Source organism: Myotis myotis, unplaced genomic scaffold, assembly GCF_014108235.1.
Source record: "Myotis myotis isolate mMyoMyo1 unplaced genomic scaffold, mMyoMyo1.p scaffold_m19_p_5, whole genome shotgun sequence".
Lineage (NCBI taxonomy): Eukaryota > Metazoa > Chordata > Mammalia > Chiroptera > Vespertilionidae > Myotis > Myotis myotis.
This window is the reverse complement of record NW_023416357.1, coordinates 33,625,470-33,639,694: the sequence shown is the minus strand read 5'-3', so window position 1 is coordinate 33,639,694 and position 14,225 is coordinate 33,625,470. Positions and strand designations below refer to the sequence as shown.

Below are 14,225 nucleotides of genomic sequence, written 5' to 3'. Positions count from 1 at the left end.
TGGGTACAGAATAGAATTTCTGTAAAGAGTTCTTGACTAATAGCCCGTTTTTCTATAAGGGCAAAATCCTTACAGAGAAGAGTGTGAGGTGCATAGACTAAAATGTTTTCCCAGCAAGATTTTAAAACAATGTGCTTTGACTTCTCTCCCTTAACCATGTGCTCTGCTGGTTTGAGATCTGCTTCTTGGGTCCTAAGAAGTTTAGAGATTAGAGGCATCATGTTTAATGTTAGGCTCTCAATGGCCCCCAGCCCTTGGCCAGACCTCTCCAGCCCTGGCCTAGTCTGGGGCACCTGGAGGTGGTGGGCTACTGGTAGGGCAAGCTGGAAGCAGCTCGTGCGGTTGGCACCATGAGCCACGTGCCACGCCCGTTCCAGTGGTGCCCAGACTCCCCAGCACTAAGGCCAGTGCTTCTTGGGAAAGGGATGCCGGGGAGGGGGCCCCCGCAGTAGCACGGCCTCAGCCCTCAGAGCTGGAGACTGAGCCCTCATCCAGGACCTGTGGGGACAGGTCAGGAGACATTGGGCCCTATGACTTGACCACCCTTTATTTCCATGAAGTTTACGATGTAGAGCCAAGATCGCAGGAGCCCAGGGCGGTGTCGGTGGGACTGCCACCTTCTAGTCCCAGCGGGGAGATGGGATGGTGACTCTGGAAACCTGCAGAGGAAGGTCTGGAAGCTGTGAGGACTCCCCCACACAGCCCTTGGGCCTCTGTTGCAGCTCCCTGCATGTCCTAGTGAGTAAGTGCAATGGTTTTGGAGGCCAGGTGTTAGAGGCAGGACTTACTAAGGGGAAAACCTGGAGCTAGTGTCGCCAAGTCAACAATCTATGTTTTCTGCCACCAATACTCCTCCCCCACTTTAAATGTTTTCTTCATGTTTTTAACAGGTTGACTATGATGTGCCAAGGGGTGTGTGTGTGTGTGTCTGTGTGTGTATTTATCCTTCCTTACAGTTCACTGAGACTCTTGATATGTGAGTGAATATCTTTAATCAGCTTTGAGAAATTATTGGTCATATCTCTTCAAATCTTGTTTCTGATCCCCTTTCTTTCTGGGATTCCAATTACTTGCATGTTAGACTTATTTCTTAAATAATTGCTTCTATCATGTTCATGGTTGAAGGAATTAGTTGTAGATAGAAGGCTGATATAGGTACTCAGGGAAGAAGTATGATGAGAAAGATAAGGTGGGAGTGGATATAAAACTGGGGAATTCTTTTTATTCTACTTTTTCCACAGGGAAGGTCATCTGAGAATGAAAAAGAGAAATCATGGTGTTTGGAGAATATAGTAAATCTATTAATCCATAAAACATTTAGCCATAGCCAGATACTATACTAAAAGGTGAGATAAAAAAAAAAATGAGTAAGAAAGTCACTTCAAGGGGTTCACAGAGGAGTGAAGGAGAGGGTATTTAATTCAAAATATAATTAGAGTGAATATGGAAAGTGATGGAATAGAGATATGCCCTTGACATTATATGAGCATGGGACAGGGACATCAAATCTGGAATCAAATCGCCTGGAGTGATGGTAGAGTTACTGCTTTGAAAGGAGTAAAGCTTTAGCTAAATTTTAGTAGAAGAGTAGGAGTTTGGGAAGAAGTAGAAGTGGGATTCTCAGCAGATGGCCCTTGTAAGAGTAAACACTTGGAAGCATGAAACAACACAATGCTGAAAGAAATACTAAGATAAAATGAAAGCTGGGGTTAGAGAGATAAGTGCCTAGGAAGATAGTGTCAGTTGAACTAAACAGAGGAGTTGAATAATCCTGTTTCATTGGTTTATAGACACTGAGAGGGTATTTAGGAGCTAACAGGATTGTTCAATGAATCTGAACATTTTTCATCAAACCTAGGATTGGATTTGTGTAGTAAGATTTTTTTTCTTTTTTAAAAAAATGTATTTTATTGATTTTTTACAGAGAGGAAGGGAGAAGGATAAAGAGTTAGAAACATCAATGAGAGAGAAACATCGATCAGCTGCCTCCTGCACACCCCCTACTGGGGATGTGTCCGCAACCAAGGTACATGCCCTTGACCGAAATTGAACCTGGGACCCTTCAGTCCACAGGCTGATGCTCTATCCACTGAGCCAAACCAGTTAGGTGTGTGTGGTAAGATTTTCATTTGTGCCTTTCCTTGAGAAATATTATCAGTAGTTAAGATCATGGGCTTTGAAGTTAGCTGGACCTGGATCTGAACCCTGGTTTCACCATGCTCTAGTTAAGTGATCTTGAAAAACATGGCTAATCTCTCAAAGCTTCAGTATTATCAGATGTAAAATAAGAAAAATAATGGTTCCTACTTCACAGAGTATTTGCAAGGGTGAAACAAGATAAACATATAAAGTGAATGGTATAAGAGTAAGCACTCAACTTCATTTTAGCTGTTTTTATTAAGATGAGCAGGTAACAGATAAAGAAAAAGGATATTTGAATTACATGAGTGAAATGCGTGGAATTTTGATGAGGAGACAATGGTCTGGACATTATTTGCCTACATTAAAATCATTAGGGAATTTAGAGGGTGATATTAATAGAGATCTATATCTATCCACCCATCCCATTTTAGGAATATACAGGAGTAGGCAGAAGGAGGTTTACAGTTGTGAGAATGCAAAACACAAAATTTATTCTTGTGTTGGTAATTATTGTATTTTTCCATACGAATATATATATATATTCAATATACATATAGCTATATAGTGGTTATAGCTGCATGGTACAGAAGGTTTTTATTTTTTTTTCTTCTGTGAGCTTTCCTAAATTTTATTCAATGAAGTAATGGAATCATTGAGTCTCCTTGTTTAATGATTGGTTCCCACTGGTTCATCATACTATATATACTATTTGCATTAAAAAAACAATACATTGTGGTATTTCTCCATGTTATGAAATAATCTTTTTTTTATTTTGGTAAAAATATAAGTAACATAAAGTATCATTTTAATAATTTAAAAATGTACAGTTCAGTGGCATTAAGTACATTCACATTATAGCACATGAAATTACATATATATATATATATATATATATATATATATATATGCCTAAGCGAACATACGACCGAACGTCCAGAACGACCAGTCACTATGATGCACACTGACCACCGGTGGCAGACACTCAATGTAGGAGCTGTCCCCTGCTGGTCAGTGCACTCCCACAGCCAACCTCCTTGACTGGCCAACTGCCTGTGGTCCCTCCCCCCAGACAGCCAGCCCCCATCAGCCCCTGGTGCTAAACCATTTGTAGAAGACCTGTTTCTGGGTCAGGGTTTCGTACGTAGCAGAGCAGTTCCCTTGCTGCAATCTATTGAAAGTCAGCCCTCAACACAAAGGTTTGTCTCACTCCTGTCCTCTTCCATCCCTGGGGGCCATCCGCCCACCCGCTGCAGTCACAGCATGGCAGTGAGAGAAGGAGAAGGGGGGAGGTGGGGAACTGCACAGTGGCAGGGCACCGACAGTGGTGGCCGTGGCCATTCCTTCCATGCCCGGTCCAGCAATCATAGCCTCCTCTCCCGACCCTGCTGGGGAACTGGGGGTGGGTGGCGGTGGGCACAGCCCCTTTCCCAGGAGGGCTAAGGGCCAGCTCCCTCCTTGGGGCCAGCAGTTAACCTCCTGGGGTCCCTCCCCACAGCCAGCCAACCTTTTGCAGCCTGTCCTCCCCACCCCCAACAGCCCCGATTGGCCTCTAGTCTTTTATAACATTAACTAGAGGCCTGGTGCACGAAGAGATTCATGCAATCGGCCTTCCCTTCCCCTGGCTGCCGGCACCGGTTTTCCTCTGGCACCCAGAACCCAGGCCTTCGCTCTGGATGGAGCCTTCAGTCTTCATGGCTCCAAATGGAGCCTTCAGTCTTCGTTCCGCCGCTTCGCCCCTACGTATGCAAATTAACCTCCATCTTTGTTGGGTTAATTTGCATACTCTCCTGATTGGCTGGTGAGCATAGCGGAGGGATGGTTAATTTACATGTTTGTCTATTATTAGGTAAGATTTTTAATGGTTGTATAGTATTCCACTCAATGGTTGATGTTTTATTACTTAATGAATCTATTGTTAGGCATTTAAGTTGTTTCTGATTTTTTTTTTGTTATTACAATAAAACTGTACATTGAAGGAGGTTTGGAGGCTGATCTGGGGGACACACGGATGTTGAAACACTTGGCCAGGTGTTAGGGATTGTCTATTGTAAGAGTAGGCAATATGGTAAGGCCAAATAGTTAAAGAAGGAAATGATTACATATAATTCTATCATTTGTTCCATCCTTCCCAACTCTAAATGATGACAGAGAAGATAATGAACAAAGGAAAAGAGGTAAGAATCAGTCCTGGGCTTTAATTGCCCTTTTTCCCCTTTATCTCCTTGCCCTATTCTTTGTTTTATCTGCCAAGGACTGTTCTGAACTCATTACCATTAGAATTTAGAATCTAGAAATGTTCCACATATAAATCCAGTATATATTTGGTCTCAATTTTTAGTCTGAACATTGAATTGGGCCATGTGTGCTGACTTATACTTACCTGTATATGAAAGAAGGGAGCTGATGCTGAAAACTCCAGATGCTAGCAGCATGGTCTGAGCCCTTTGGTCTTTGACTCCCCTTTCTAAGGAATGTATAGATTTGCTCGAAGTGATATTAGTTTCAGTTTGTTTAACATTCTATTTATACCAAAATCTATATTTGATTAATTTCATTTTCTTTTTATAGACATTTTTGGGTGGGTTTATAGGCATACTTGTTATAAAAAGGTTAGAACAAATAGTCAACTCCTGTTGGTTTTATTCACTTTATCGATTTTCTTAAGAATTATATTGGACTTTTGTTTTGACTCTTTAAATTCTTTTTTAAACATGTTTAATGCAGTTTGAAGAGTATAGAAAAGTACCAAGAAATAGAAAATAATCATTCATAATTCCATTATTTTTGGTTACCATTGTGTTATATTTCCTTGAAGTTTCTTTTATGTGCACTTATCATGTAGTTGAGACTGTACTGTAATTGTATAATTTTACATACTGCCTTTCTTGAACATTAAATTAAGCATTTCCCCATGTGTGTCAGTTTCATCCTGGCAGAAAATAGATGACACACCCACATGGGTAATTTGAGGATAATTAAATAAAAGAACTATTTGTAAAGGTATGGGGAGAGGGAGGAAGGGAAACTCTCAGCAAAGGATAATATTGAGCACTTGAAATGTAACTAGTCTAACTTCAGGTGTGCCATAAATTTAATATATACACTAGATTTCTATGACTTACTACAAAAACAGAAGCATTAAAAATATCTCATTAGTCATTATTTATATTGATTTCATGTTGAAACAGTATTTTGTTAAATGAATTATATTAAAATTAATGATATTCCTTTTAAAAATGTGGCTACCAAAAAAATTAAAATTATATACATTGCTTACATTATATTTTTATTAGAGAATACTAGTATGATGTATATATAGAGGCATTTCTAAGCCTGAAAGGGAAAGGGAGGTGTCCATGGAAAGATGAGCTCATAGAAACTATGACCTTCACTAGAAGGTTGTACTTATTCTACCATACAGTGTCCTAGAAGGGAGAGAATCTGGGAAATACTTGTCCATATTCTTTTCCCCAATCCTTTCCTCTCAGAATCCTGCCTGTGTCTACCATTGGTTCAATCCAACATGAAGCCAGTGGGTAGAATCATCAGTTGATGCAGTTCATAGAGGTGGCTTACTTGAGCCCAAAGCAGGGTAGAAAGTGAGAGTGAATGTGGAGGAGCCTTCTGAAGATATCCAGCATACCACCCATTAAAATGCTTTATTTCACTTAGCATCATGTTCTCCAGGTCCATCCATGCTGTTACAAAGGGTAACATTTTCTTCCTTTTCATGGCAGTGTTCCATTGTGTAAATGTACCACAGCTTTTTAAAAAATGTTTTTTATTGATTTTAGAGAGAAAAGAAGAGAAACATCAGTGAGTGAGAAACACTGATTGGCTGCCTCCTGCACACCCCCTACTGGGGATCGAGCCTGCAACCAGGGCATGTTCCCTGAACGGGAGTTGAAATGGTAACCTCTTGGTGAACGGGTTGATGCTCAACTAATGAGCCACACCAGCTGGGCAACCACAGGTTTTTGTTTTTTTGTTTGTTTCATCCACTTATCTACTGATGGAATAAACTGGTCAGAGAAAGACAAGCATCATATGATTTCACTCATATATGGAATTTAATGAACAAACTGAACTATCAAGCAAAATAGAGACAGACTCGTAGAGAGCAGGCAGCTCTGGTGTGTGTGTGTTGGGGGGGGGGTATGGGGGTGTTGTGGGAGTGGAGGGATTGAGCAAAAAAGAAAATGTGTGTACCAGTGTTTGTGTGGATGTTTTTTCATTCATCTTGGGTATATACTTAGGCATAGGATTGCTGGGTCAGATGGTAATTCTACTTTTTTTGAAAACCTACCAGGCTATTTTCCAAAGTGACTTGTATCATTTCACATTCCCACCTGCAGTGTTTGAGGTTTTAATTTCTCCACTTCCTTGCAACACTTACTGTTATTTTTTTTTAAATATAATAGCCATCCTAGTGGGTGTGAAGTGATATCTCATTGTAGTTTTGATTTGCATTTCCTTAATGGCTATTCATGTTGCACATCTTTTCATGTAGTTATTGACCATTTGTATTTCTCTTTTGGAGAAGTGTCTAATCACATCCTCTGCCCTTTGAAAAATTTAGTTATTGAGTTCTGTATCTCTTTTAGATTTAAATCTTTTATTAGATACATTATTGGTACACATTTTCTTGTATTTTGTGGTTTGTCTTTTTGCTTTCTTTATGGTGTTATTTTAAACACAAAGACTTTTCATTTTTAAGAAGTCCAATTTTTAATTTGTTGTTGCTTGTGCTTTTGTTGTCCTAAGAAACCATTGCCTAATTCAGGATTATAGAGTTACTAGAGGCCTGTTCCACGAAGAGATTCATACAATAGGCCTTCCTTTCCCCTGGCTGCTGGCACCGGTTTTACTCCGGCACCTGGCACCCAGGCCTTTGCTCTGGCCAGGCTCCAGCTGGAGCCGGCCCTGGAGCCATGAGGCTTCGCTGCTCTGCCGGCCCCGGCCCCCGGGCCATCAGGCTTTGCTCCACCGCTTGGAGCCTACATATGCAAATTAACCGCCATCTTTGTTAGGTTAATTTGCATACTCTCCTGATTGTCTGGTTAGCATAGCAAAGGTATGGTCAATTTACATGTTTGTCTATTATTAGGTAAGATGCCCATGTTTCTCCCAAGAAGGTCTAAAAATAGTTTCAGCTCTTACCTATGGGCCTTTGATTCCTGTTGGGTTAGTTTCTGTGTATGTAAGGTGTAATATAGGGGTCTAACGTTATTCTTTTCTCTATGGATATTCATTTGTTTCAGAACCATTTTTCCATTAAATTGTCTTGGCATCCTTGCCTGGTATTAATTTACCATAAATCTAAGGGCTTATTTCTAGATTCTCAATTGTGTTTCATTGATCTATAATTCTGTCCTTATCAGCAATACCACACTGTCTTGATTACTGTAGCTTTGTAGTAAGCTTTAAAATTGGGAAATGTGAGTCTTCCAACTTTATTCTTTTCTTTCAAGTTTATTTTGGCTATTCTGGGTCCTCTGTATTTCCATGAGTTTTAGAATCAGCTTGTCAATTTTTTTCAAAAATGGCATCTGGAATTTGATGTGGATTGTGTTGAATCTGTAGATCAATTTGGGGAGTATTGTCATCTGAAGTCTTTCAATCCATCAACACAGAATTTCTTAACATTTATTTAGTTCTCCATACAGTGTTGTGTAGTTGCAGATTGTAACTATTAACATTTCTTTTGTTAAATTTGTTCCTAAGTATTTTATTCTTTTGGATACTACTATAATGGAATTTTTTTCTTAATTTCAATTTTGTACTGCTCATAGTGTATAGAAATACAAATGGTATTTTTGTATATTGAGTAAATTATGTTTTAACGTCAAACTAATCTGATGTTAATGTAGAAAATAAACTCAAGAAACAACTAACTTCCTATTTGTACAGTTTAGGGTGAAGTGCCTAGGAATCTCCCTAAGAACCTTCTTTGTCAAAGGTAGAAATGCTTATTTCCCACAATACTTTGTATGAGCAAATTCTGATTCCTTTTATATTTTCTCTAAATTTACCTAGGTTCGGCTAAATATAAAGTGAATTGGTGTTGGTTTGTGAATTTGTTTTTTTAAAATATATTTTTATTAATATCAGAGAGGAAGGGAGAGGGAGGGATAGAAACATCAATGATAACAATCATTGATTGGCTGCCTCCTGCACACCCCCTACTGGGGACTGAGCCCGCAACCCAGGCATGTGCCCAAACTGGGAATCTAACCATGATCTCCTAGTTCATAGGTCAATGCTCAACCACTGCGCATATGAGCTGGGCTGAAAGTGCTTTTTTAAAATGAAAAAATAAATCACCTGTTTAAAGTACTCAGAAATGTACTTCAATCTGGGTATTTTTTATGAATGTGTGAAAAAGTTTAAAATTAACCTTCACCATAATTAAGTGCAGTAAAAATAAAAATTATTGATAGTGATAGCTCAAAAAATGAAAATTGTTAAATAGCATTAAGGCAAATATTGTAGTCCTTGATTGGTTTTAGGATTTTCCTTTTCTTCCTTTCTTTTGTTCTTTATTGGAAAGTGAGTTTTATGTAATTGATGTGGAAAAATCAACTCATGTCAGATATTTGCCATTCTTGGATAAGGGTGCAGAAAGGACAGTAAGAATATGTAATTTTCTGTTTCACTATGAAGCTCATTCATGTATTTTATTTATACATTTATCAATCATCTATTGAATGGCTACTGTGTGATACATACCAGGAAAATGGTTCCTTTTCAATTCCAGTTCTGTCTGGCTTCTCATAAGCCGGTAGCTCTAGGACATGTTGTACTTAATATTTCACAGCTGTGAACTCCATTTGCATAAGAATTTAAAATATTTTAAAGTAAAATGAGTTTATAATTTTCCACATTTACTTTTAATTTTAATATGCCAAATGATCTAATTCTCAGATCAAGTTATTAATCAATATGCATATAATCAATCCATTTAAAATATCCCTTCAGACTATGCTTTATTTTTAAGGGTATTATATATAATACCAATAGTTAATATATATTAAATAAGTTATTTAATATAATATATATGTGTATGTATTATATACTAGAGGCCCAGTGCACGAATTCATGCACGAGTGGGGTCCCTTGGCCTGGCCTGCAGGATCAGGCCAAAACCGGTTCTCTGGCATCCCCCAAGGGATCCTGGATTGCGAGAGGGCACAGGCTAGGCCAAAGGACCACACAGGGACACGGGAGGTTGACTACCTGGGGATGGGCCGTGGGAGGGCTCCAGGGCGTGTCCTGCCCATCTCGCTTAGTCCCGATCAGCCAGACCCCAGCAGCAAACTAACCTACCAGTTGGAGCATCTGCCCCCTAGTGGATAGTGCATGTCATAGTGACTCGTTGACCAGTCAACTGCCCCCTGGTAGTCAGTGCATGTCATAGCGAGCAGTTGAGCAGCCTTAGCATATCATTAGCATGCTTTGATTGGTTGAACTGATGACCAGACACTTAGCATATTAGGCTTTTATTATATAGGATTTGTATTTAGTTTATAGATACAGATCTATAAACAAATATGTATTACTCACCTAATATTAGGAATCAACATTTTTTCTCAGAGAAATATGCATATGTAATACTACTTATTTTATTTTACTTCATGTACAATTAAAATGAACTTTTTAAGTAATTAAGAAATTAATGAAGGCACATTTGCTAGAGCTTAGAAACCAGGAATTGCATGGGAAATAGCTGCAACAAACTTTATTTTAAAATTCTTTAAATATTGCTCTCCATATGTGTTTTAAATTTTCAGCCCTAAGATATATTTTAGGAAGACAATATTTTCCCTTTTATCATACTATCTTTACATTGAGTAATAAATTAGAGATTCTATATATTCATTTTTAAGGTAATACTGAGCTTTGTTGACAACACTGTTTTAATATTAGTAACCTGTCACTAGACTGCAAGCATAATTTACATATTTTATTATGACATAAGAGCAAAATCGATGCTTTAAATTGTAGTTTTCTGCTTTGTGAATTTTATGTCTTATACACACTGTTTTCTTTCACAGATATAATATTAAACACAATACTAACAGTTTTAGAATAAAAATATGTGCCATGCTTTTGTATTTCTTAGAACATCACACACTGTCATGTAAGTGCTTTTATTCAAATACAATCAGTAGAAAAAAAAATACAGCCAGTAGTAAGTCATCAGGCCAGAATTTTCATAGACTGAACTATTGAAGCCTGATGCATCCCAATTTGTTTGGATGATGGTAGTATTTTTAGTGCCCTGAGAGATTCACCTATTGAGTATGTCTGTTAATGTCATATATTGCATTAACAGATGTATGACATTATCGTGTAGGAATGCTGGGTTAGTGGTTCCTAATAAAATCTTTTGTCCGAGGTTACACAAAGACCCCCTGAGTGACTGCGATAAATAAGCTTACTTCGCTGTGCTCCAGGTTTCACACTCTTAAAATTGGGATACTTGTGCCACTACCTTCCCACATGGGGACAGTAAAGATCTCCTATTTGTTTTTAATAAGGGAAAAACTAATTCCAAGGGTTACTGTAATAGGAAATAAAAATAAATTTCAGGTTTTCTTCTATAAATCTATTTCCACAATTCTTTATTCCAGACATTAAATCACATAACAATAAAATGTAAAAAACACTCTTTATTGCACATTTACTATATATTTGACAACCTTATAGTAAATGAACCATTAAGTTGATTATATTTTGGACATGCATTGCTGTTTTAGACTATTAAAAATCAGTCAAAAAATTTTTTAAATTTCTTTGGGTGAGTAATCTTGTAATTCAAAAAGTGTTAATATATATATCTCCAAGTTTCTATTGGTGTGAATTAGTCTCTTTTAATATTTACTATTCTCTTCTTATAATAATTTAAAATGTTGTACTAAAGCTACTCTTCAGTCTGTAAAAAAGGTATAGTCAGCTTTCTCAGTAATAGAAAGGGACTTTATTTGGGATGACTGGAAATCAAAACGGAATATACCCTGTTAGATTTAGTTCCAGAGACTATGGTTTATTTTTAATGCATATTATATTCCTGGGAATAAGTGGTGAATGACTAGATATTTTTTCTGATATCTATCCACATTATCATTTCATTTTGTATTTTTACTAGTTATAAGTGGAGGAAAACCTCAGTCTTTACAATGAAGATAAGTATAAAAGAGACACTGTAAAATTAGAGCCCACAAATCCTAAATGAAGAACTATTACATTCATAGTGCATTGTTGCTAAGAGCTAGACAGATAAAAGTTTAGTTTGTTACATGAAAAACATTAATAAGTTACTTATTCTCAGACTTTCTATAAACACATTTTATATAATACAACATTATAAAATTTCAAAGCACACTTAAAAAATGTTTAAGTAATTGTTGTCTACATCATCTGTGATTGTTCAATTGTGGTAAGATGTGAAAATTCCTAAAACGGAAAGAAAAAATAGCAAAGAAAGCAGAAAACGATGAATCCAATGATCCAATTCACTGAATAAATATAGATGATCACCATATCCATGTCAAACCACCAACCGCGGCTATCATCCTCAAAATGCAGGTAATCCATTCTGTGTGCACCGTGTGGGAACTGCCTTCTTGTAACTGGAGCTGCACGTCTGTGGAAACCTAGAAGATGTATGAACATGTTAAAGTTCATTAAATTCAGGTATGTGATCGGAAAGGATGCTGCATTATGAACACAGGTACCATGAACTGAGCATACTGAAATTTCACTGAGTGGTTTTCCTATCCCTGACAGTTTTTTTTAGTGGTAAGTAACTATGAGAAGTCTCTTTTAGTTAAGGGTTTTCAGGGTAGGGACAATAAATTATGAGCAAAGCTAAATTAGCTAATTAATTAAATAAAATTAGGAAAGCTAAAATAAAATGAACTTTAATTTTTTATAAATTTCTAATTATATATCTACTTATATGATGTGCCCTGACCAGGAATCAAGCCTGCAAACCTTTTTGGTGTATGGGATGATGCTTCAACCAACTGAACCACCTGCCTGGGCAATAAGATATTTTAATATGTCATTCCAACAATAGATTTCTATTGGAGTTAATGGAGAAGCTTCTTTACTAGGAATTCACTTTTACACAGATTTAACTACATCCTACTATTGGTGACAAACTGATAATAATTAGTTTGGTATTGTCATGGTTTAAAGAGTATTCACTATTATTAGTACATTTTAACTATGCTACTTTAAAGTAAATTACACAATAAAGACACATAATTCATACTTTTCTGGCTACATAATAGTGCAGTGAAAATCAAACTCTTCAAGCAATCAGGAAATTTGGATTCTTGTGCCAATATTATCCATACTCATTATCTGGTCAAGTCAAAATGGTGTCTCTGTATCTAATGAGCTGTTCATACGGCTTCCCCCATTTAATCTGTTAATGTGATGAATTCAAATAGGATTTTTTAAAAAAAATGTTGAACACATTTTAAAAGATCTATTAAAGTTATGAATACAGTGATAGATTTTCCAACATTTTATCATTTGAGATGCTTGATCTAGGACAGTCTCAGATAACATGCTAATCATTTATTCCTTCATACCTAGGATAAACTCCATGTGCTTGTGATACTGGTTTTTATGCACCAGTGAATTCAGTTTTCTATATTTTTATGACATCTTTATGCCTATTTCTGTAAGGAAGATTAGTCTATAATTTCTTTTATGCTATTTTTGCCTGGTTTGCATATTATGATTTGATTGGCTTCATAAAACATGTTGGCAGTGAGGTGACAATTCTCCATGGATATCTCCATATCTTGCAAGCAGAGATACTGACTGCCTTTGTTCTGTATTGTTTTTGAGAATTATTTCTATATTAAATAGTCTTGGGAGATAGTATATCCCTCTGTGAAGGGTTGGTTTATAGCTTTAAAACAGCACAGTAAATGCCTGTTAGAAAATATTTGAGTTTTTTAAGCTTAGCGCTCTCCATGGTAATGCTCTCCATGGTAATGCACTCTACCACATGTGTAGACAGCATCTGGCCCTATTGGTAAGACTCTATAAGAGGAGGGGTGCACATCACAAATGCTGCTGCTCTGGCTACTGCTGTGAGTAATAAACCATCCTGTCTGTGACCCAGAAGTCTCGTCTCGGGTCTTCTGCAAGCATCCATGCAATTGGAAGAATTAAAGAACCAGCCTTCCAGAATCTCAAACAGGTACCCCTGCCTCTCCATAAATTTTACTTTGTAAAAATAATTTATTCACAATTTCTCTCATATCTGAGAGAAAACAAGGCTATGATTTATTTTCCCCACAGAATATGGCCCAAATTTATATTTGCTATCAAAATCCATAAAATAACCTACATTATTTTGATTTTTCCCAAAGACAGACTGTCAACAGCTATCTTGAGATATTCATTTTTGCAATTTTAGCAACTTGCACAGAGCTTATAGTGGGTATTCAATATGTGTTTGTTGAAAGGGTACCTGTATATAAAAGGATGTACTTAAGGGAATAATTATCATATTATCTGAGACTGTCAGAAATCAAGCCTCTCACATGCATTTTCAGTAGGAACTGAATATTATAAAAATATTTGAGATACTATATATAATTTAGAGCCCTGACATCAGTATTGAAAAGGAGGTATGTCCTATCCTTCATGCAATGGGACAAAGGTTGAAATACGGTGTTATACTGCTCTGTATTCTTCAATTACATAAGAATTTTGGTGCCAAACGTTGATTGATATAAGTAGGCCTTAGCAGAGGTGGAGTGATATTTTTGTAATCCCAGGTAAGTATAGAGTTACTTTGTTAATATGCTTGAAAACAATGCAAAATGGATTTTAAATTTCATCTTTATCTCCTATAACTTTAGGATTGCAGAGTCAAATATATATAAATTCTACAGAATTAAATTTTATATTGAATAAGTAAAAATATGTTGCAGATTATTTATAATTCTATAACAGTTAATTTTTAATATAGTTTATAAAATTATCAGGCTAAATTATAAAAATTTTAAATGTTTTGTTTCTGTAACCAGGCAGAAAAATCATTATTAAAAAAC

At 36.7% G+C, this 14,225-nt stretch overlaps 1 protein-coding gene across 3 annotated transcripts in view; it reads right to left on the bottom strand.

The window, feature by feature from the left end:
- Positions 1 to 10,749: 10,749 nt before the first annotated feature.
- RNF180 (ring finger protein 180) overlaps positions 10,750 to 14,225 on the bottom strand; it is a 94,008-nt gene continuing 90,532 nt past the window's right edge. For all 3 annotated transcript variants that reach the window (XM_036310430.1, XM_036310428.1, XM_036310431.1), the window contains exon 7: positions 10,750 to 11,798. In XM_036310430.1, coding sequence (XP_036166323.1) covers positions 11,599 to 11,798 — 200 coding nt within the window. In that variant the 3' untranslated portion in view covers positions 10,750 to 11,598. The remainder of the gene's footprint in view (positions 11,799 to 14,225) is intronic.